The sequence below is a fragment of the Trachypithecus francoisi genome, unplaced genomic scaffold, assembly GCF_009764315.1.
Source record: "Trachypithecus francoisi isolate TF-2019V2 unplaced genomic scaffold, Tfra_2.0 Lachesis_group0, whole genome shotgun sequence".
NCBI classification, from domain to species: Eukaryota; Metazoa; Chordata; class Mammalia; order Primates; family Cercopithecidae; genus Trachypithecus; species Trachypithecus francoisi.
Genome location: NW_022681453.1, coordinates 160,312,323 through 160,335,638, shown reverse-complemented (window position 1 = coordinate 160,335,638; position 23,316 = coordinate 160,312,323). Strand labels below are relative to the sequence as shown.

Sequence of the window (23,316 nt, the reverse complement as noted above, 5' to 3'; positions counted from 1 at the left end):
TAAAGATGGCTTCCTTGAGGTGGCAGCAGATTGGAGGGTGTTCTGGAACCTTTAGAAGCTTTAAAAGGGAGGTAATTAGTGAAGCTGGACTTGAAGAAGAGTGAGATTCCCGGGCTAGTGCAATTTACCTGATCCTGGCTTTTGTTCCTCTTTGGATTAGTCCCAGAATGGTGCTGACTTTCCGAGCATCTTTTAGTCTGGAGATAACTGAGACCTGGAGGGGCCACTCAGGGATGTTCCTAACTAGTGTGGGGTGGGGCTGGGGATGGAATATGGCAGCTGGATGTTGTCAAAGGTCATTATAGTTCACCTTAAGTTCTTGCCTTTAAATGGCTTTCTGAAAATCACCAGAAGCATAAGAGATCCAGTTCCTGTACCCTCTCCCCGCTTCCTAATCCCCGAGCCATGGCAAGCAGAGAGTGGGGATGAAGGAAGATACGGTACTCAACTCTCAGTTCTGCCTGGAGGCTCCCTTCCCGTCAGCCTTTCAGCAAAATGGAGATTAGGGGAATGTGTGTGGATTTACTCTCATGAGTGTGTCCCATCTTTCCCCTTTTGGAGTTGGTGGACAGCCCAGCTCCACCAGTAGAAGGAAGAAGCAAAGCGGCAAAGGGCTTTGGGTAGTGGACATACCACCCAGGCATGAGAAGAGGGACTTTGTGGAGCACACACTTGAGGAACTCTGTTTTTGAACTCCCCATTTATGACTGCACCACTTAAACATAGACCAGAAGCGTTGTTTTGAGAATTAGGACAGTTTATTGTTTGACCAACATGCTGAGTCTTTTCCACATTTTACACAGTTTAATGTGAAATCAACATGGCGGCTATGTCTTCTGAGCCCATAACAGATGGAATTGCCACCCTCTGTGCTCCTCACAGCCAATCACTTTAAAGGGATGGGTGAGGGGAAAGTGAGGGGAGAAGTGGACACACACCGCGAGATGCAGGCTGGCCTTCGATGCTACGGAGGCTTCCCACCTCCTGAAGGAACCATCTAAACCCCTGCTGCAAGGATTTCCTGATGAAACCACATGCTTCTGGGAGTGCCAACCAGACAGGGGTCTGGAGTCCAAGGAGTTTGCGCATTGAGATCCCAAGGTTTTGGAACACCTAAATAGTTCATGTCAAACAAAAATTCAAAGGGTGTCCTGATCTGTGTGGGTGCCCATGACAGAGTAGACTTGGGGACTGGCCCTTGTGCAGTAGAGGAGCCCAAAATGCCACTGATATTCTCACTCATATGCTGGGAAGAACCTAGTGTCCTAACCAAAGAGTAGAGATGGTCTGAGGAACATACCCACGCACAGCAGTCCTTGCTGTGTAATAAATATGGAGTCACATTTGTTCACACACAGGGCAGCAATGGATGAAAAATGGAAACTTCACTGGTTCTGATCACTCCTATCCTAATAAGCAAGTCGCCCTTCTCCATCCTGGTCTTCCTGCCTGTAGATAGGAAGAGTTGTGAGAGCTCTGCTTCACATAGCTGTAACAAGGTGACAATGCCTCACATTCTTTGGGGAGAGGTAGTTTGGAAACGAGTGGGCACACAATCTGCTCGGTTGATGCACAGACATCCTTCTGTTCAGCTGCCCCTCACGTGGCTCAGACATGCCTCACCGTCCTCGGCTACCTGGTCCCATCTCATCCTGACAAGCCTCACCTGCCTTCCATCTTGTGAAGGAATGAGGCTGCTCTACCTGCAGGATGCCGAAGCCAGGAGGGCCATCCCTTTATTGTCACAACTGGTACCCCAGGGCAGGGCCTCCCAGCACTGGCTAGCCACCAGGATGATGGAGACATTGCACCCTAGATGTGTCTGCACTCTTAACTACCACCATTTCAATCCTTGTTTCTGTTGCCAGAGACACTGAAACTGGTCTGGCCATTGCTCTCCGCAGACCTGGGAACGTGACTGAATGTTGAAGGATGACAAGAAGAAGAGAGCAGCGATAGACAGCAAGGAGGCCTCTGACCCAGGGAAACTGCTGCCAACAGCTACCAAGCCAACTAGCCTTGGGTCAGACAACTGCAGCCATGGTGCTCATGATTCTGATGTCACACTTTCATGATGATGTATGTATGATCACCCAGCAAGTTAGGAGTGATCAGAACCAATGTGTTTCCACTTGTAAATAGGCTGTTTGATTTTTCCATCTTACACTCAATTTTCCTGATGCCTGCAGAACAGGAGCTTTGTTGATAGCTTTTGAGATTTACCTCCCTCACTCCCATCATCCCAAAAAAGAAGGCCAAAAGAAGAGGATCCTGCTAATCTGCCAGGTCAGGCCTAGTCTTTGGGGAGAGGGACTGAACTGCTCAACTGAGAACATTCCCTCAAAGGAATCCTCCACTTTGCCCTCTGCTAACCCATCTGGATTCAGCAAAGATGCAATGCTCTTGCTGGGGTGCTAAGGTGATGCCATGACATCTTCTTCAAGAGCACCTAACAGTTTATTATGGAACCTTAACTCTGTGCCAATTCGACCTGCAACCAAGGGGACAAGGATGGTGCCTGCTCAAGACAAAAATCAGGGAACCAACAACTTCTGAAAAAGAGGTCTGGCTGCCTTTCCACACCCCAGGAACGGAGGGGTGGAAACTGCACCTGCGGAAGGGAGCGTCATGGAACTGCTGAGATAGGAGGACGGGAGGAAGCCACCCTCAGCCTCAGAGGCCAAGGGGCTGGGGAGAACCCAAACTCAAAGAGAGGATGTCGTGTGCATGCTAGGAAAGGCAGGACTCACTAAGGCCATGTCAAACCAAATGCTATCTTTTACTGCTCCTCTAGGCCTGGATGGAAAAACAGTCCATGGTGCCTTGGATATGTGTGCCCATGAGAAGGGAAACTGAGTTTCTACTGTTTTAAGGATGTTTTTTTAAAAAAGCTAATCTTTAGTGCCAAGAAAATAAAAATCTACCATACGTTCATTCACTGAGACCCAGTACAGATCCCTGTAAATGGGGCGGTCTCAGAGGTCACAGGTGATGGCCCTCACTGCCAACCAGGCAGGACGCTGTCATGTGGACTCCTGTAAATTCTCTCGAGGTAAGTAAGCACTCTTCCAACAAGCACCACTTGGGGGTGTGCCCATGGTGGGGGGACACTGGCCCACACAGGCATGCACACCCGTGCATATAAAGTACATAGAGAAATGGTGGAGATATTCCTGTGGGCTATGTTTGCCTGTAGTTTAACACAACTATGCATTATTTTATTGATGGCAAGACAATCACAAGTTATTTGACAATATTAAGTATTTCTTATTTCAACACGTTGCAGTACTTTTGAATTTCCAAAACTTATCACAATGCAAGTTCCAACTTGAGAGCAGGAGAAACAAGAATATACATTGAGCACATGTATCTCCGTGAGGATGTGTTTGTGGAAGGTGTATACACAAGTCTATCTCTATACATAATTATGTACACACATATAAAAACTAAACACATGACATCCGAAACACATTCAAACATTGGTCCTTGCCTTCTGCAAGAGGTGTTCAGTGGGATCCTGCTTCCTCTCTTCTTCACCTGAAGATAAATTCCTTGCTAGAGATGAGCTGTGGCATACAGCCTCCTAGGCAGAGGGTGTGTGGCAGGCCCACTGCACAAATATCAGTCCTGCCAGATTCTGCTGCACTTACCACCTGCCATGTCAGATTAATTTCTGAGAAGTTTCAAAATTCATTCCAACAACCTTGTGGAGTTCAGCCCACCATACCCCAGATGGTCATTCATTCCATCTATGACATGCCCAGCAGCAGCTTGGAGGGAGAGCCAATGACAGCAGGGAGGGTGGGGTTTACATTTTGGCCAGACTCACTGCCCATTGCACCTGGCTCTGTGCAGGCTCAGGGCAGTAAGTCTGAGTCTATTTGGAATGCTGGCCAAGTAGGTTATATCACTTAGTGGGAAGAGAGAGGTCTCTTCAGAGACTTTGCAGGTTCTCAGGACTAAGCCATTCTCAGGAATGAATCAAAACTGGAAGAGATGGCTCTCTGGGGGCAAGTCCTAGTGCCCTGGGCAGCCTTCTGGAGACCCCACCTGAACCATACCCTCAGGTGACCACAGCGCAGCCACAGTAGCCAGAAAGATATGTCCACAAAGACTTCAACTGTGCCATGCCAGTGGGTAAAAACATAGCAACAAATCAGCTTTTCCAGAAAGCACTCAACAATATTAGAAGCTGAGGCTCTAAGAACATGGATCTTTCCAGGTGGTGGTTCTGCAGACAACACCCCCACCTCCCCAATCACAGAGGATCAACTCCAGGTGGTACAGGCTCCAGCTTCCCTGACATCCAGGAGGAAGGCTTCAGGATGGCACGCTGCCCAGCATCACACAGAGTTTCTTAGACTTGGCCCAGGCATGTGTACTGACTGCTGGGTGGACTGGTTAAAATCTTTTCAGAACTACACATGGCACCCCAGTCTATAAACCATGCACCACGCAGCTGCAATTGCCAACAGCACCCCATCCTTCTGATGGCCTCTTGCTCTGCCAGTCCCTGAGGGCACAGAGAACACAAGGTTGCCTGTACCCTCAACCCCCTTCAAGGCTTTTCAGGGAAGGAGAAAGAGAGGTGGGAGCAGTTCCCCTGGGGGCTGCTGCCGGGCTGCCTAGAGCCCACAGTCCTTGGTCTCGGCTCCACACAAGGTTGACGACCCACTCTGGCCATGGAAGGACAGAGTCAGAGCTACCTTTTCAGAGGCTGATGTGTTCAACCAATGTTTGATTTAAACAGAGTAGGGCCTGGAGAGTGGGGCCAGATGGACCCAGACTGAAGCCTAATTAAGTTGCTCAGTTAATTGTTTTAATTTATTGGGCTGGGGATGGGAGGAAGGCAGAGGTGATGAAAGGTTCAAAGAGAACAGGAAGGAGGAGGTGTGTGGAAAGGTTCTCTATAAGTTTACAAATATACAAAAACAAAAAGCACATCTTTCAAATAAAAATGACTACATTTTTATCTGGCAAAAAATTGTATACACATGATTTAAATTTTTTTTAAATTTTAACAGTTTTTGGCAATCTTAATAAAGTACAATATATTACAACCAAACCAAAAAATAGTTGTTTAAGTAACAGCTGTTAAGAGTGATGTGATCCCTGATGCCCAGCCTCCCTCCCCATCCCACCCTACTCCTAGAGACAGAGAGAAAAGAAAAATCCTCCCATCTGATAACTCGGTTCCCTCCCCCCTTAGGAAGCTAGCCAATAGGAAGCAACACAACAAGCAAGGAGTGTCATGGGAAGCCGCAGGTCGGCTCTGCATTAGCAGGAGCAGCCGCCCTCGCTGGCCGGGGGCTCCTGGGGTTTGTCCAGCTTGATGTCGATCACTGCAGGGGGACGGGCTAAGGAAGATGACTCTCCTGGAGAAGCTGCCACCCCACTCAGCCCTGTGCACTGTACCCTTTGGTACTGCTCTGTTTCTCTGCAAACACCTAGGGACTTGGCTCTTGGTTTGGCTGGGCTAGGAAGGATGCAATACCAGCTCCCACCTTGCCTCCTCTTCCCTTCACCCGTCCACTTCCCCCAGCGCCTGTCCACCCAAGCAAAGCTTGTGTTGCCTGGGCCGTGGGATCACCATCTATACCAAGGCCAGGGAGTCCCTTTCCCAGAAGCCTTCCCTTGACCAGTGCTCAAACGCCAGCTCCCAGCCCTGGCCTCAGCCCGGTTACCTGTCAGCCCCACTCAAAGTGCAATGGAGATGAAGAGCCCGCTGGGTTCACATCTCAAAGCACAGGGGTATGTGGGCCTTGCCTAATTGGCAGCAGGAGGAAAACCCTCAAACTTTAGTCAGAACACATCACTTAGATCCTGAGGATGGCTATTGTGAGAAGCTGTGCTTACAGCCCCCTCGCCAGCCCTTTCCACTGGTGCCCTCAGTGGCTGTGGGCTAGAGAAGCACTTACCAGAACCACCAGAGAGACTGGTTCCAAATGCACAGCCAGGCTGGCCCTCTGCCTTCCTCATCGGGCTCAAAACCAACACTGCGTTTGAGATTTTAGCCTTGCATCAAACCAGACCTAATTAGAGCTGAGGATCAGGTCCTTCGATACCTCACAGAATTGCTCTTCCTGGACAGGGCTTTGGTGCTGGCTGTAGATGATTGCCCTGAGACAGGGGTGTGTGGGGTGTGGTGGTATAAGAAGCACTGTTTTGGAACTTCTTGCTGGCATCCAAAGGATGCTTTTGTGGCTCCTATTTGAGGACAACAGGAGAGGTTCTTTTGGTTTAAGCATTATGAAAAGTCATGCTTCTCCTGAAGTTCACATTTTCTTTCCTTGTCTTGGCTGTGAGAATGCTCAGAGCCAACTTTTTGGCCACCTCTAACAACCATGCAGCCATGGCATATATTTTGAGTATGACTTTATCTCTGATTTTTCTTTGCTTTTCCTACCTTTATTCTCCCTATGTGTGTGTGTACACACATACACATACGCCTTTATCTTGTGTGTACATGGGTATATGTATCTTCTACCATGGCAGTGTATAAATAAATGAGTAAATAGATAATAAGCCAGTGCCTTCCTTCGCACTGCCCGCTACAACCCACCTTTTGTTCTCTCTACTCCAGTCAAGCAACCTACTTCTCTACTGCCTATCATTTTTTGGCAAACCCACTGCCAGGAATGCCCTGCTGTTTCTGCCAGCTGCAGTTCTATGGCCCATGCCAGTAGCGCAATCCCCTTCTGTATTGCTGGCCTAGGCACAGGCTTCCTTGAGGTCTCCTGGTCTTCTCTGAGTGCCCCTCTGAGCCCAGCCAGCTCTCTCTCAGCATAGTGGCTTCCCAAAGTCAGCTCTGGTGACAATCATGTCACACTCTGCTACAGAAACAAAGTGTCCATGGATTTCTTACTCTGGCATTTAAGGCCTCCCCATTTAAGGTCACCCCAACCACCTGTTGACGCAAGTTCATCCCCTTCCCTCTATCACACACCAAGGCTCCACCAACCAGATTTTCCGCACTTTAAACACGTCCTAAGCTTTCCTTCTTTCCTTTGTTCTTGCTGTTCTTTGCTTCTAGAAGTGATGCTCCCTCCCCGACACCCAGCCTTCCTCCCCATTTCCACCTCTAAAAATGTCCTCATTCCTTGATCCAGGGTGCACGCCTTAGGGGCCTCTCCTGCTGAGCGCTTACTCTGTGCTGAGCACTATAAATGCGCTACCTCACTTCCACATTAGACCTCGTGCAGTGGGGAGTAAAAGAGCCACCTTCCAACTGGGAAGCTGAGGTGCCCAGGTACAAACCCAAGGCTATCTTGACCTCAGCCTTCTACTTTCAATGACCTGGCTGTGCTAAGCCCCTTGTGGACCAGCTTCTCAGGCTCAACACTACTGACATTTTGGGCCAGACAATTCCATGTTATGAGCAGGTCCTATACACGAAGGACATTCAGAAGCATCCCTGACCACTATCTATGAGATGCCAGTTAAACCCCATTCCCCCTCTCCCAATTTATGGCAAGTCAAAACGTCTGAAGACGTTGCCAAATGTCCCCTGTGGGGAGGGGAGGGAAGGGCTATCAGTCCTGGTTGAGAACCAGTAGTCTAGCTTAAAGCTTGGCCACTGTTACAGTATGACGTTCTGCCCAGTATTGAAGTCACCTACTACCACTAAAAAAATCTCATGTGCAATTTGAGTCACAATACTTTTGTACACTGCACGGCAGTAGTTCTCAAATGGATTGCATCAAAATTTTCTGGGATATTTGTCAAAAATATGTCTCGCTGGGTCCTACCTTGGTAGATGTAGTGATAGGCCCCAGATGTGTGTTTTTAACAAGTTCTTTGGAGAGTCCCAACACAAAGACATCCAGGAAACCAATTCTACTGATACTCCCCGAACAGCCCTGTCCAAAGAACTTTCTCCGATGATGGAAATATTCTATATCTGCACTGTCCAAGATGTCACCATTAGCAACATGGGCAGCTGGCCACTTGAAAGGATGCTAGTGCAAGTGAGGAAATGAACTTTCAATTCAACTGCATTTTAACTAATTTAAGTGGGAACAGCCACATGTGGCTGCAGAATTGGAGAGCACAGGCCCAGCTCTTCCGCTAGGAGCTTTCACACAGGCTCTTGTTTAATGTCACCTCCTTCCTTGTTACGGCACATGCTGCTGAAACGCAGTGCTCAGGGGCCGCTTGCTGACTGAGAGGACAGGGAAGAATGACTGGACCCATGTCTAAATAATGCGCCAGAAGGGGAAACTCACGGTTTCTCATAAGCCTCAAGAGGTTTGATATGTGCCTTTCCGGCAGGCATGGCCACAGCACACCCACCTCTTCCCTCTGGGTCAAGTGTGGCCCATCGTGGGCCACAATCACTGCCCACTGTCCCTTCTCTCTGGTTCCTGGAACAGTGATGGGTGGGTCCAGACAGCCTGTTACAAACTTACCCCTACTGCTGGGTATGCTTCCGCAGTCCCAGCGCCTCTGACTCGACTGCAGCGCAATCCTCTCCATATCTGGAATGTCAAAGCACACCACAGCCCCACCAGAGAGTGCAACAGGGCTGTGGAATCCAATCATTTGGATGTGGTTCCAGCTCTGAATTAAGGAGCTGGGAGGCCTTGGGCATGCTCTATCTGGTTTGGGGTGTCACTGTCCTCACCTGTTTAGAGCCACCTCATAAAGTGCCCACACTACTGCTGTTCCTTTGCGTAAGCCAGCCTTATTCAGAAAGAGTTCGGGGCCCATGCGATGGAGGCATACTGTATTTGAGCAGAAAGTGGGGGTTGGGGGTTGTGTATGAAGAAGCAGTAAGGGGCTTATGGCTCTACCATTTGGTGGCCCCTTGGCCTCTACTTTGCTGAGAGAGACCAATGGAAGGTGCTGCTGGGCAGAAGTATTGGCCAGAGTGGCCCTGAGGGGGCCTCCTGTCTTGAATGTGAAGAAGAGGTGCAGCAGCCTCCCATCTGGACCTGCAAGATGTCCAGATGGAAGCCTCAAGCCACATGTTCACCAAGCCCTGAGCCGAGCAAGTGAGGCCAAGTGTGAACAGTTTATACAGCGCCACAAAGCAGTGCCTGTGTGTGTCTGCTCTCAATGTTGAACACAATTATGAACATGACCCCAAAGCACCCACCTTCAAAACACCTGAAGTTGGACTGTGAGTAAGCAGAAATGCCAGCACCCCAACCCCAATGAAGCAGAGTGACAGCTGCCTCTGCCTGGTCCCTCTGGGACCTCTGGTGGCTGCTCCAGCACCTGCCTTGTGAGAAGCCCAGCAAGCTGGCTCCTGTGCAGAAGTGAGAGGATGGGGGTACATCTACCTAGATGAGGGGACCCCATAGGTAGAAAAAGGGACACATGCCACATCACCCTGTGCAGTCTGTTTGCAACCTGCCCTGTATCCTTTCTCCCAAGGGGCCCAAAGGTCAGTGGTAGCTGGATGAAACGCTAGGCATACCAGGACGATGAGCTCGCTGTCACCTGCACTCAGCCCAGTCTCACCTGATTGTGGGCCCAGCCTGGAGCCCTGAACAGCGTGACTCTGGGAGAATGTGAATGAAATGATCACCACTCACCCTGGCCAGTGTGCTGCACCTTGGGAGCTGGTGGGATGGAGAGCGGGCAGTGCAACCCTTCCCCTCGCTGGCAGGCACAGCGGAGATCGCCTGCACCTTGTCTGCCCCTCTCCCTTGGTCCTGCTCCTATGTTTGCCCTACAGGTTGGCTTCTGTATGTTCCTGGAACCTCAAAGGAGTCCCATGTGACAGGTGACTTCATGGGGGCTCTCTCCTGAGCTCTGGAGCCTGGCTCTGCTACTGAGAGCCATGGGGTGCCCTAGTCAAGTTTCTGAGCCTCAGTTTCCTCATCTGTGATTGCAGTCTTCTAACTGACCAACCAGGAGATACTCCTCAAACCTCCTCCTCTCGGCCCCTGCTTGTCCTCTGGTGACACACAGACCATGGGATTCCTGGGGCACCTGCTCCTTGGTGAGCCTTCCTGCCTGCCCCCCCGTCCCCTGCCCGGGGGATGGGTCTCGAGTCTGCTCAGAGGGCTCCTTGACGAAGGCTGGAGAGGCCCAGCTTCCCTCCAGGCCTGTGTCAGGCTCCCCCTTGCTGCAGCCCTGAGACTCCCAGTGTCCTGCCTGCCCTGCCCCAGCAGCTCCATCAGGCCTCCAACATTAAGCTGTGTGCTCCTCTCGCTTTTTATTCTTATCAGCCCAAAGGTGCCCTTCCATCTTCCAAGTGCCCTTCTCCGATCTGTCAGGGATGTCTACCCTCAGAGGCCTGTGGGATCAGTGGGGGATGCTGGAGAGCTGCTGCATAGGGACAGGTCCATTCTAAAGGATGCCAGCCAGGGATCTGCGTGCCTGGTTTCTGGTGGCTTACTCAGGCAGGGACATCTGACTAGGTGCAGGGGAGGCCCAGGTGTGGGCAATGCCTTCCCCTGCTGAAACAGTTTTCATCTGATCCTCTCAAATGCCCTTAGAGAGACAGTGTCCCACATGGAATAGGGCTGGATATGGAGGAAGCAAGTCTGAGTGTGAATCCTAACTCTGTAACTGCTGTGTGACACTGGGCAAACCAGACTACCTCTCTGAACCTCCGTTTCAGCATCTAGGTGTCTCTTCAAGTTGGGGCTGGTCAGTGGGTGATGTAACTGTCCCACAGATCAGTGGGGAGCCTCAGGGGCTGTTCAGGGCTGGGCAGAGAAGGCAGGCGGGACAAGGAGGGGGCATCTGTCTGAAGGGAGTAGCTGTCTCGAGTAGACTGAACCATGTTTGAGATCATATCCCCAGTGACAGAGCCTTCCCTGCAGCAGAGACTCTGCCTGTGTTCATGAAACCCACACCCATGCTCACTGTAAAGAGGCGCAGTCGCTGTTTCTCACTCCCCACCCCACAGCATCACTCTGTGCACATTCCTTTGGTATCTTCCTGCTATTCTGGAAGAAGAAGTAGATGGTTAGAGCCAGATGGGGCTCCAAACCATGGGGCTCAGCTGTATCCTGTCTAGAGGAGGCCCTGTGCCATTCGCGGCAGGCTAGGGAAGGCCAGGCAGGGACTGGGCGAGTGTCTGTCCACTGCACTAACCTTCAGTGAATAAATGGCTCTTATACATCTTTTCACTTACTTGTCAAAGGAAAAGGATACTCCCTTCTTTGCTTTTCTCCTGGACATTCTCCATTCCAGGTAGAGCCGACGCCACACGTCGAAAAAGCTGGAAAGATGAAGAAATATAGCGTGAACCCCAACCCTGGCCCTCCCCTCTGCTCCTCACTGCGCCTGTACCCTCTTCCCTCTTCCCCTCCCAACCTGCAGCTTTACTCTCCCATCCGCCCAGCGGACGGTGCCCTCAAAGGCAGGGGCTATGCCTACATTCTCTCTCCCCCACCTGCAGTGCCTCTCACAGCATCAGGTCTGGGCAGGCCTCAGTAGCTCATGGAAGGAACAAAGCTGTGGACTCTTGCCCAAGCAGACTGGCCACAAGGTCACTGGGGTAAGCTTAGGTCATGGCAGTGACTGCAAAGGACCTCCTCTGGTGCAGAAAATGGTTTGGGCCTCCAGGTGACAGGCCTTAAGGTGGGTTTCTGCACACAGCCCTCATGGGGACCAGGCATGGGGAACTGATATGACCTTGAGACGAATGACTCTGCTCAGGGAGCCCTGCAGGTCCGGCGCCAAGGCAGCGAACAGCAGGGCCAGGGCCACATGGGCACAGTGGCGAGGCTTCTCTGAGAGCGTGAGGGACACAGGAGTGTGAACATAATCTTGTGGGCTTGTTTGGATGTGGAGTGTGAGTTGTTGATTGTGTGTGGGAGTGTGTGTACAGTGTGTGTGTTTTATCTGTAGGACTGCGTGGAGAATGTGTGTGTTGTGGGTGATGGGTGTGGGTAGGTGCATATGTGTTTGTGTAAACATACGGGAGAATGTTTGTGTGGTGTGTATGAATGTGTGGTATCTTTGCGTGTTTGTGTAAATGTGGGGGGAATGTGTCTATAGTGTCTCCTTGGTAAGGTGCGTGTTTGCGTACATGTGGGTTTTCTGTGTGTTTGTGTGTGTGTGTGTGCGCGCGCGCGCGCGCACATGTGTGTTGGGGCAGGCGTGGGTGGCAGGGGACAGGTGGCAAATGGCAGGGTGCGGGCAGAGATGGAATCTTGGAGGTGACAAGTACAAGGCAGAAGTATGAGGCACAGAAGACTCTGAACTGCTATGCTCTAAATGCTGGTCCCCCTGCAAATTCCTATGTTGAAACAGAATCTCCAATGTGACAGTATAAAGAGGTGGGGCTTTAGGAGATGCTTAGTCAGGAGGGTAGAGCCCTCATGAACGGGACAAGCGCCCTTAGGAACGAGGCCCGAGGGAGCCTGTCTGCCCCTTCCACATTGTGAGGATGCAGCAGGAAGGTGCCATCTAGGAGGAAACGGGCCCTCATCAGACTCTGAATCTGCCTGCACCTTGACTGTGGAGTTCCCAGCCTCCGGAGCTGTGAGCAATACATTTCTGTTGTTTATACGCTACCCCACCTATAGTGATTTGTTACAGTAGCCTGACAGGACTAACCCAGGGGCACTCCCTGCTCTCCTCACAAATACGAATTACAGGAACTGGGTGGGCTCTGGGCTCATGCCCTCCACTGCATGAGCTCTCTGAAGACAGGGTGAGTCATTCATGGCCTCACCCCAGAGCCCAGCCCCAACTGAGCACCCGGGCTGAGTGACAGGGCTAAAGGCCGTGAGGGCCCAAGGCGGGAAGCTGCTGGTGGGTGCAGCACGGTGTGAGATCCTTGTGGGCGGGCTGCAGAGGAGGCTCTGCGGTAGGGTAGCTATTAGTAGGCAAGGGTACAAAGGACCTGGGCCAACCTTCCTGAGCTTTCCTTCATGGCATTAGCCCTGGGCGGCTCCTATCTGCCTGTCTGGCTCTCAAAGCGGTCATAGCCTCGACTAGTGGCCAAAATGCCACTAGGGATTTTGAAGGGTGCTCTAGGGTCAGGTACGGGTTTCTGTGAGTGGATATGCTCACATTTAGATCCAGGAGTCTGCACTGCATGGAGACTCCTCTGAGCCATGTAAGGTCCGAAACTGACCACATTTAACTCCTGCTAAACCACTGCATGGGTTCCAGAGCACTCTGGGGGTGGGGGCATCAGTGCCTCCCTGACCCTGACTGATGAGGCAGACGCTACCTGCCCTATGGACCTGCTGGTGCTGCCCTCCCTCTGCTTCCCTGCTTCCCATTACTTTAGCGCTCCCAAAGAGCAGCAGCCCAGTCTCTCCTCCACGCCCCCCGGGAGCAGGAAGGACCATGGCAGCTGCAGCCCCACACCAAGGGAGGCTGGGAACAGATGGGAGTGAGTGGAGCCCTGCTGAGGGCACTCCAGTTAGGGTGGGGCGCTGAGTCCTGGAGCTTTGGGGCCCCCAGTGTCACACAGTGTCCCTCCCACTCTGTCTCTTCTTGTCACTCTGCCAGCCCACCCTCCCCATTGCCACCAGCACTGTTTGCACGGGGCAAACCATCACTGCATCCAAAAGGCCAGTGCTGCACACACAGCTTGCCGAGGGTTCCCAGCAATGCGGGGTGGCAGGGCAGAAGCAAATGCCAGGCCAACCACACTCCTCACCCAGAGTCTCCTCCCCACACCTCGGGCACCCTGCAGCCACACCTTTGCTGTTCCCCTGCTTGGCATGCCTTCCGTCCTCACCACCTCTCCAAGTCCTATTCGCATCCCCAGTGGCAGGAGTTCTTAACCTTTCCGTGAGCCAAGGACCGCTCTGGCAGTCTATGGACTCCTTTGAAGTATGTGAAATCAATTACATAGGATGATAAAGGGAACTACTGAGTACTGGATACACCTCATCGACATTTGCGCTTCCTTATGAACACACTGAACAGCGAGAACTAGTAAGAGATCTAATAACTACTGTGACACTGAAACACTGATGCATGTAAAGGTCAAGATACCTGCAACACTATGAGGTGATGGGAAGGCATCTGTGATTTCTACTGGTGGTAAAGCCATAGGCACCACTAATACGACTGAGTGTCATTGCCTACATTAATCACTGAAGGACAAACAGACGTCCTTCAGTGCTATGGACGGGTTAGTGGTTAGTGAAGATAAAAGGTGCAATGTTTTCCAGCCCTGTCTGCTGACCTGCTAAATTCCATCCACGGACCACTCAGGGGCCCTCATGCTGCAAGGCTCAGCCCTAACTCCACTGCCTCGCCCTCCTGTGAGTTCCAGCCACACCGTGGTGGGCTCTTTTCCCCAGGCCTGAGTTGCCCTCCACAGCCCTAAGCACTTGCTAAGTACAAGGCATGAACCCCAAACGCTGATTGGATTGAATTTTCCTGCACCAGTCATCCGAAGTGGGGTGAGGGGCTAGGGAACCACTGCTTCCCTCAGCCACCTGGAAGCTGGTGGCTGGACACTCTTAGGGACTGCTATGCGGGCTGTGACTGGCCACTGCTATGGTGGCTGGTGACTTACATTCTCCAGTCGCTATGCCCGGAGTGCTCCCTCCCTCTCTTAGGTTTTACCAGCTCCGGAAATTAGCTCTCCCCGCCCTGGGTGCATCTATGGGTGTTCTGGTTGGCTGCCCCAACCCCGCCACCAGCCCCTCAGGGCAAGGCAGGTCTGAGCCTGCGGCTGACCACAGGACCACACCGTGCCAGGCCCGGTGCCAGGTGTGTCCTCACCTGCTTCACGTTGTAGCCAGTCTTCGCGCTGGTCTCAATGAACATGACGCTCAGTTCTTTGGCGCGCTGCTCCCCCTCCTCGATGGTTATCTGCCTAGAGATGAGGGGAAGGGGGGAAATCAGTTCAGCAGAGGAGCAGCCCCTGGCAGAGATGAGGAGGGACCCACCCAGCATGGCAGAGGGAGCCCACCAGGCCCTTGGTCAGCCCTGAAGACAGGCTCTGATCCCAGGGGTCCCTCCTGGGCACCAACCATAGTCTCTCTAGCACAAAGCAGGCACCAGGGAACAGTAGGACACTATCCCCTTCCCCCACTCCTTCCTTCATGTCTTCTCAGCTTCAGAGCAGGCCCTGGGGTAGGGATGCCCCATGCCTGCCTTTCCCAGTAGTAATTACTGCAGAGCTTGTGCTTGTGAAGAGATTCAAGCCACACAGTGCCACTCTGGGTGTACTATTAGTCGCATTTTCCGTATGAGAACACCAATGCTAAAAGTGTCTCCCCAAAGCTACTTAGCAGAGAGGGCTCCATGATGGGGCAGGCAGAAGTGGGTGAGGGTATGAAGGGCCTAGGTACCCTTTGTACTGGGATTTGAGCCCAGTTTTCCTTACTTTAAGGACAGAACTCTAGTAAAGCAGGTTCTAATTCAGATGATTCCTCAAGTGGTCAAGGGACAGTGCAGGAAGCCTGCACTGCTTGCTGGAGTCCATGGCCTGTCACTTTATCTGCCCAAGTCAGGGTCACGTGAAATGAGTGGAAAATGTACACACATGGTACCTCAGTTCTCCCTGTGCATGGAGGGCAGCGTGGAGGAGACTCCTCAGAGAAAGCTTCATGCCAGACGCAGCCACAAACCAGGCTAAGCAGGCTACAGCTATAGGTTTGTGGTCTGAATGCTCTGCATGCTCACACCTAGGGCCCAGGGTGTTCAGACCCCCATGCACACTGGTGCGGACACTTCACAGGCACAGACAGTAAACAGTACACACACTGGGGCTTAGGGAACTGCTGTGTCTGGGGCAGTGCTGTGGCCATGGCAGGGTCTTAGACCATGCACTGCTGGGCCAAGCCAGGTGCACAGGGCTCTGTGTAGACAGCACACGGAGGAGTGCCCCGCCCCTGTCTGGTGGTGGAAGACAGGGCTTCACAGATGAGACACCCATGGGTGAGAGTCTACCAGGCGTTCTCAAAGCTCCTAGTGTCTCAAGGGACCTTTTCTGGATGCATGGTCAGAAGCACAGACGCACCACCCATGCATCCCAGAGCTCCCTGTCCAGGAGCAGCTGGAGAGGAGTGGAGGGTGGTACCCTGCACCTGCGTGCCCTTGTACCTACCTCTTATCAGCCAGGTCCGTCTTGTTGCCCACCAGCATGATGATAACATCACTGCCCCTCTCTGTCCTGACGTCGTCGATCCACTTAGAGGTCTGTTGGAAGGAGTTGAGATCTGGAGGCAGAAAGTGAGGAAAAACTGAAAGCCAGGACCAGCCACCAGCAGGAGATGGGAAGGGGATGTGTGAGCCAGGAGCAGGAGGGAGGGTGAGCATGTGCCCTCAGATACCCAGGGAGGGGTGCGAGCTCAGTCAACACAGATCAGCCGGGTAGGGCCTTTCAGAGGGAACCAGGCCCTGCCCTGCAGCCCTGGGAGCCGCCTGCACTGTTTAGCCGCCCTTTGTGGGAGAGGAATTGCCCCATCTGGAAGATCATGGTGTCATGATTTGCTACATGAAATAGTGGCTTTAGGGGCCCGCCTGAGAGTCAGACCTGAGTCTGGGGATTCAGAGTGGAGTGTGAGAACTGGGTCACACGTGTGTGCATATATATACACACACACACACACGACTTGGCAAGTTTGGAAACAGTGAGGGGTGGGCAGAGGAGGACACAGAAGCCTCTAGGGAAAGAAGGACCCTACTGAGTGGCCTCCCCACCAGGGGAGCTCAGGAGAGTTAGGGGAAGGCCAGAGGGATTTCTGAAGAGAACCCTCAGGCTCTGCAAGTGAGAGGAGGGGAAAGGTGGCCCTAGGACTAGTAAGGGGAGCCAGGTGCACTCAAAAATCCAGGAGAGACAAGGCCACTTCTTGGCAGCCTGACCTCCCTCAGCTGCCATGACAAGCCTTGCAGGGCAGAGCAGCTATAAGGCAAAGCCCACCACTCTGCAGCCTGCACACCCAAGGGGAAGGGAGGCAGCTGTCCTCAGAAGCCGCAGTTTCACACAGCCTCGTATCCCTTCTGATGCGCCTCAGGCCATGTGAACTCAGGCCCTTGTGGGCCCAGCTCCCACCTGCCCTCAGGTGTGGATGGGGCCTATAGTCAGAAGAGGGGTGGACAGAGGTGGCGGGCAGAGCCAGGGCAGCAGGATGGGTGGTGGGGGCATGCACCAGCGTGGGGTCACACATGCTTCCTTGTGTGATTTTAGGGCTGTGGACAGCACCTAGGGCATCCGCCCACTTCACGGTAACCACAGCCCTGAGGGATTATCAGGTGTGTTCCATTACACCAGCCTTGCAGGTCTGGCTTCTGCATCGGCCCCTGCCCCCGCCCCCACCCCCACCTCTGGCCCTGTGTGCCCTCGAGGCTGTGCAGTCCTGTTAAGAACACCTGCTCTGGCCTGAAGAGCCACAGTGCTGGAGAAGGATTACCAGTCTACTGCGCTTCCAGACCCCCTTGGCCTACCTTCCCAGGGAGTCCTGCACCCACAGCTGCTGGGCCGGGGTTGACCTAGGGACCAGCGTCTTCTCCCATGGTGACACACATACAGAAGTAGCTCCTTAGGGAGCTTTCTGACAGCCAGGGAGAGGGAGGGTGCAGAGAGGCTGGAGCAGAGCCAACCTTGTGAGCATCTGCTCACACCACATGCTGGCCCCTGCTCTGAGCAGGGCCAACCTGGCCCTGTAAAACCCTGCCTGTTGCAGGAGGGTGGGGGGCAGTGGAAAACATGTTGGTGTTCAAAGGCAACTCACCACTGCTCCCTGCCTTTCTGCATTTAGGGAGCAATCGCACACACGTGTGCACACAGATGCATGTGCACAAACATGCATACACACACACGCATACACACAGGCCTGGCCACGGTCACACCTGGGCCCTGGAACCCCCAATGAGCCACCCTCCCTCAGGCACAGACCCTCACTCACTTGTGATGTCGTACACCACCACAGCCACTGTGGAGTCCCGGATGTAGCTGGGGATCAGGCTGCGGAACCTCTCCTGACCAGCTGTGTCCCAGAGCTGCAGTCGCACCTGTTTCAGGGAGGGTAGGACCACAGGCAGATGGGTCAGTGGGGCAGTGAGGTCCTCCTGGTCCGGGGAACTGGGAGAGCTGGGCTCTGCAATGCTGGCACCACCAGCTCCAGTCCCCAGTGTCGGCAGGGGCTCTCAGTGGTGACCAGCTAAAGATCCTAGGGGATAAGCCCAAAGGAACCTTCCCTGTCCCTCCCAGTCCTAATATTTGGTGCTCACCGTGCGGTCCTCCAAGTACATGGTTTTTGACAAGAAGTCAATCCCAATGGTTGCCTGTTAAAGAAAAGCACAGAACAGTCAAACCCAAAAGGTCTCATGCAAAGGGGCAAAAGCCTGGTGACCGCAGGTGCTGGCATAACCAGCAAGAGGGGACGGCCATGTCAGGTCTAACGTGGCCATGCTCTGTTCTCCCTGACCCTCCACCCACTACTCAGCGGCCCTCTTACTGAGGGATCAAGCTGAGGAAAGATGGGGGTGGCCTTTATAGGGCAAGATCCTCTCTGGAGAGGGAAAGTGCTTTGGGAGCAGTGAGAGCACCGTGGTGAGGAGGCCTCCCCAGGAGCAAGGCCACTCAGGCCACTCAACACACATATCCTGCTCTCCCCACCTGGCCTCCCTGCCTTGTTCCCCTTACAGACTAATCTGCAGCTTCCAAAGCCTCTTCCCGCTGCCCTAAAGCATGGGCCTGGGCTCAACACTGGCCTCGGGAGGGTGGGAGGCAGGGGGCAGGAGCAGGCAGCTTGCTGCTGTGTGGGAGCAAACAGGAGCATGGCTTTTCTCAGGTGCGGGCACTGCAGACCACCCAGAGTGGCCTCTTGCTGGGAGGCCCCACTGGCTCTTTTCTCCTCAAGCCAAAACGTTGGAAGCTGTCACCAGCTCCCCTGTGCCACACCTATGCCTCTTCTGCCCTGGCACCTGCGAGAGGCAGCCAGTCTTGTGGCCAGATGGCCAGGATTCTGTGTGTCCTTGGGCAGGCCACCAACCTCTCTGGGCCTCACATGCACCCAGTACCTGTCAGAAGGACTGAGATGCTGTCAATGTAAAATGGAGATATCATTGCTATGTAATCAATAACAAAGGCTTGGACACAGCCCAAATGTCCAGGGCACTGAATAAGCCTAGTGTCGTACATCCATGTGATTAGAATCCTTGGCGGCTGTTAACAATCACATTCTTGAAAACATATTTAAGGATTTGGGGAAATGGTCATCCAGTTAAAAAAAAACAGGTTATAAAACATCATGTGGCGAGTGATCCCAATTAGATTAACTCAAGTAGATCCATGAGTATTTTTCATGTTTTCTTCGACACTGAAGTGAAGGGAATCTGCTAAAGTGTTAATAGCATCACAGTCTGAATAGTGACAGTGCATTTTGTTTCCTTCATTACACTTTTCTCTACTTTCCACAATGAACATATAACAGTTCTAAAATTAGAAAAAGTCCTTTGAAATAAAGTTTAATAAATAAGTTTAATTGTGTGGAATGCCATGATTTTCTACTGCAAAAACAAAACCAAAGGAAGCCCAAGAAAATAGAAAAGGTCATGTCTCCAGGCCCCCGAGGCTGAATGCAAAGGTGTGCACCAATGTGTGTGCACAAGTGTGCATGTTTACATAGTCACACTCCCAAATCGTTCCACAAAGGACTGAGGGTGGCTGCATCCTCTGGAAAGCTTGCTTCATAACACAAAGATATGGAGGGTGATTCTATGTTCTGGAGCATATGATGCTAGAACGAGGGCACTAGACAAACACCTTAGATACAACCCAATCAATCCCTTACTTTGGAGATGAAAGAACAGACCAAGAGGGTTAAGGGACATGCCTAGGGTGACTTCACTCATCAGTAGCAGGGCTGGGAAGATCAGAGCTGCAACCTTGGCAGCACCTGGGCTCTTTCCAGCCCAGCTTCGCATACTGTAGCCACCGAGGGACAAATCTGCAATGACCAGTGCTTGTGGATGCAGACTTTTTCCTTCACAGGTGTATGTTAGATTGACACTCCTTGTCTTCTGATTCCCTTATGGAGAAATGTACATAGCAGGTAGAAGTCTCTCAACTCCTCAATGCTCAACAGGCTCCCCAGGAGTGACATGCTCCTTTTGTAGAGTCACCCTTGAAAGAAAACCAGGTGTATGAGCTTAGGTCTGGTGGCAGGGACTGCTGGTTGTCCCCAGTATGTAGTCTCCCTTTCTATAGTAACAGAATTCTGGGTGTGCAGATGGACTCAGGGCTGCCCCAAATAAAGACCATATTTCCCAGCCTTCTTTGCAGCTGGGTGGTTACATTCTGGTTAATGGGATGTGAAGGTGATGCAGGCATATTTGGGGACAGGTCCTCTGTGGGCAAGGGGTACCCACAGCTGCTCCCTTTCCCACTGTCTGGTGGGGATGAGTCATAGTGGACCATCCAGATGAGGATGACAAAGGAGCGATGACATCAACGAAGCCTGACTCCCTGACCCTGAGGAGCTACTTCAGCAGCGCTGGACTGCTCAGATTGTTCTATTTTGTTTAAGCCACTGTTATTTTGGGTTTCTGTTAACATAGCCTAACTATAGCCTAACTGACAAGCAAAGAACCATGAAGAAATGTATCCCTCAAAGGTAGGCACCCGATGGCAATGCTACTGGTAACTGTAGTGATGACAACCCCATCACACCTCACATGTCACAAGGCACTTCTGCTTCCATGAAGGGCAGAGAAGTCACCAAATGAAACAAGGAATTGTGCTACTTGGATGAAGTCCCAGCAAAGCTCAACCCAGTGGCCTCCATAATCATAAACACCATTAATGAACATCCACATACTTTCTCTCACATCCCATAACAGCTTGACCAGAGGCAGCAACGAGGAACCTGAATGAGGCCAACATCCCATCTTCTCCAGCTCTCTCTTAATTCCCACTTCCAGCTTCCCCATCAGAGAAACCTCTGGTCCCTTAACTGTCCACTCCCTCAGACGTGTTCTAGCCACAATCTCCATCTGACCAGGCCACTGAGCCACTGAAGAACTTCCATAGTTGTGGAGATGGCGCCAAAGCATAGGCATTGTCTCTGGGTGTAACTGAGCCCTCAGCTCTGCTCAAAAACATATTCCTAAGTTTTGCTTTCAATAATGGCTGAGTGGCTTGTATCAAACAAACCCTCCCATAGAAAACTATTTTAATATCTGGAAAAATACAAGAAATAACAATTTGCAAGCACTGAAGAATGATCAAAAGCAGGACAAGGCAAGGCACGGTGGCTCATGCCTGTAATCCCAGCACTTTGAAAGGCTGAGGCAGGAGGATCACTTGAACCCAGGAGTTTGAGAGCAGCCTGGGTAATATAGTGAGACTTTGCCTCTATAAAAAATAAAAAATAAAAAATAATCAGGTGCAGTGGTGCCCACCTGTAGTCCCAGCTACTTATGAGGCTGAGGGGGAAGAATCGCTTGAGGCTGGTAGGGCTGAGGGTGCAGTGAGCCATGGTGACACTACTGTACTCCAGGTTGGTCAACAGAGCAAGACTCTGGCTCAAAAGAAAAAAACAAAACAAAACAAAACAAAAACGTATGCAGAGGTTACAATCGCTGAAGGAATGGAAGAGAACTAGGTAGATTCTACATTAAATCAATTTGCCTCCTGAAGAAACTCCCCAGTCCCATCAAATTAAAAGAACTTCAAAAACACCTCAGACTCCACTGAAACACCAGAAAGGCTGGCTTTGGGAGGAACAAGATCATCTCAGGACTGAGGGTTACACCACAGGACTAAGAGAAAACCAAAATAAATCTATTGCTATGGTCTGAATGTGTCCCCTGCAACCTCAAATTCAAATGCTGAAACTTAATCCTCAATGTGACAGTATTAAAAGGCACATCCTTTGGGGAAATGATTAAATCATGAGGACTCTGATCTCTTGAATAGGATTAGTACCCTTATAAAAGATGCTTAAGGGAATGCCCTGGCTCCCCTCTGCCATGTGAGGACACAGTTTTCGTCCCTTCCACCACGGAGGACACAGCATAAAGGTGACATTTTTGAAGCAGAGAGCAACTCCTCACCAGATGCAGAATCTGCTGGAGGCTTGATCTTGGAAGGAAATCCCAGACTCCTGAATTGTGAGTAATAAATGTCAATTGCTTATACATTACCCAGTCTATTTTGTTATAGCAATCTGAATGGATGAAGACATCTGTCTTAACAAGGTCAATACATGATAACTAACCATTCCCTAAAAAATATTAACTGCCCATCATTTAATTGCCTATTAAAATAAAACAACACTCTTCAGAGGAAGGTAACAAAATCCAGGACTATAACTTATTATTCATGAGGTCCACTGTATAATAAAAAAGGACTAGAAATGTGAAGAAACAGAAAATTCAAGCCATAATCAAGGGAAAAAGCTCAACAGACCCCTACATGACCCAAATGTTGAATTAGTAGACAAAGACTTTAAAATTCTTATAAATATGTAAAAAAAATTTTTAAATAAACAATGGGTGACTGTCAAGAGATTTATGAAAATTCCAAAACAAAACAAAATGGAACTTTTAACACTAAAAATTATAATATCTGAAATAAAAATGCATTGGATTTAAACAACAGTAGCTAGGACACTGCAGAGGAAAGCTCAGTGAACCTGAAGACAGGCCAAAATAAATTGCTCAAACTGAAGCACAGAGAGAAAAATGATGCAATAAAAATAAAGAGAGCTTCAAGCACTCCTAGGACCATATGAAGTGAGCTGATATAAATGCAATTAGAGGCCGGGCATGGTGACTCATGCCTAAATCCTAGCACTCTGGGAGGCCGAGGCAAGCAGATCACCTGAGGTCAGGAGTTTGAGACCAGCCTGCCCAACACAGTGAAACCCCATCTCTACTAAAAATATAAAAATTAGCCGGGTATCTCAGCGGGCGCCTGTAATCCCAGCTACTTAAGAGGATGAGGCAGGAGACTCATTTGAATCTGGGAGGCAGAGGTTGCAGTGAGCTGAGATCGCACCACTGCACTCCAGCCTGGGCAACAGAGCAAGGCTTCATCCCCCCAAAAATAATAAAATAAAAAATGCAACTAGAGTATCAGAAGGACAGTAGAAACAGATGCAAGCAAAAACCATCTTGACAATAGCTCCCAATTTCCCCCAAGTTAATTAGAAACATCAACCCATAGTTCCAAGAAGTTCAGTGAACCTAAAACAGGGTAAATCTGTAAAAAACCAAACCAAGGTATGTCATAGTCAAATTGCTGAAAATAAAAAAATAGAAAACCGTAATAGCAGCCAGAAAACAGAACAACACGTGACATACAAGGGAATAATGGTAAGAATTAGAGTTGATTTATCATCAGAAATAATGGAAGACAGAAGACAAGGGAATAACATCTCTAAACTGCTTAAAAAATAAAACAAGACACACACACAAAAACCCTGT

The 23,316-nt window shown here is 51.0% G+C and overlaps 1 protein-coding gene across 1 annotated transcript in view; it reads right to left on the bottom strand.

Annotated features, from left to right (window-relative positions):
* Positions 1-736: 736 nt before the first annotated feature.
* The window catches only part of RAB6B (RAB6B, member RAS oncogene family), a 69,942-nt gene continuing 47,362 nt past the window's right edge, over positions 737-23,316 (bottom strand). Inside the window, exons 3-8 of the mRNA XM_033212640.1 lie at positions 18,115-18,168; positions 17,790-17,895; positions 15,989-16,100; positions 14,659-14,752; positions 11,113-11,179; positions 737-5,342 (exon numbers count right to left, since the gene is read on the bottom strand). Of these exons, the coding sequence (XP_033068531.1) occupies positions 5,278-5,342; positions 11,113-11,179; positions 14,659-14,752; positions 15,989-16,100; positions 17,790-17,895; positions 18,115-18,168 (498 nt within the window). The 3' untranslated portion in view covers positions 737-5,277. The remainder of the gene's footprint in view (positions 5,343-11,112; positions 11,180-14,658; positions 14,753-15,988; positions 16,101-17,789; positions 17,896-18,114; positions 18,169-23,316) is intronic.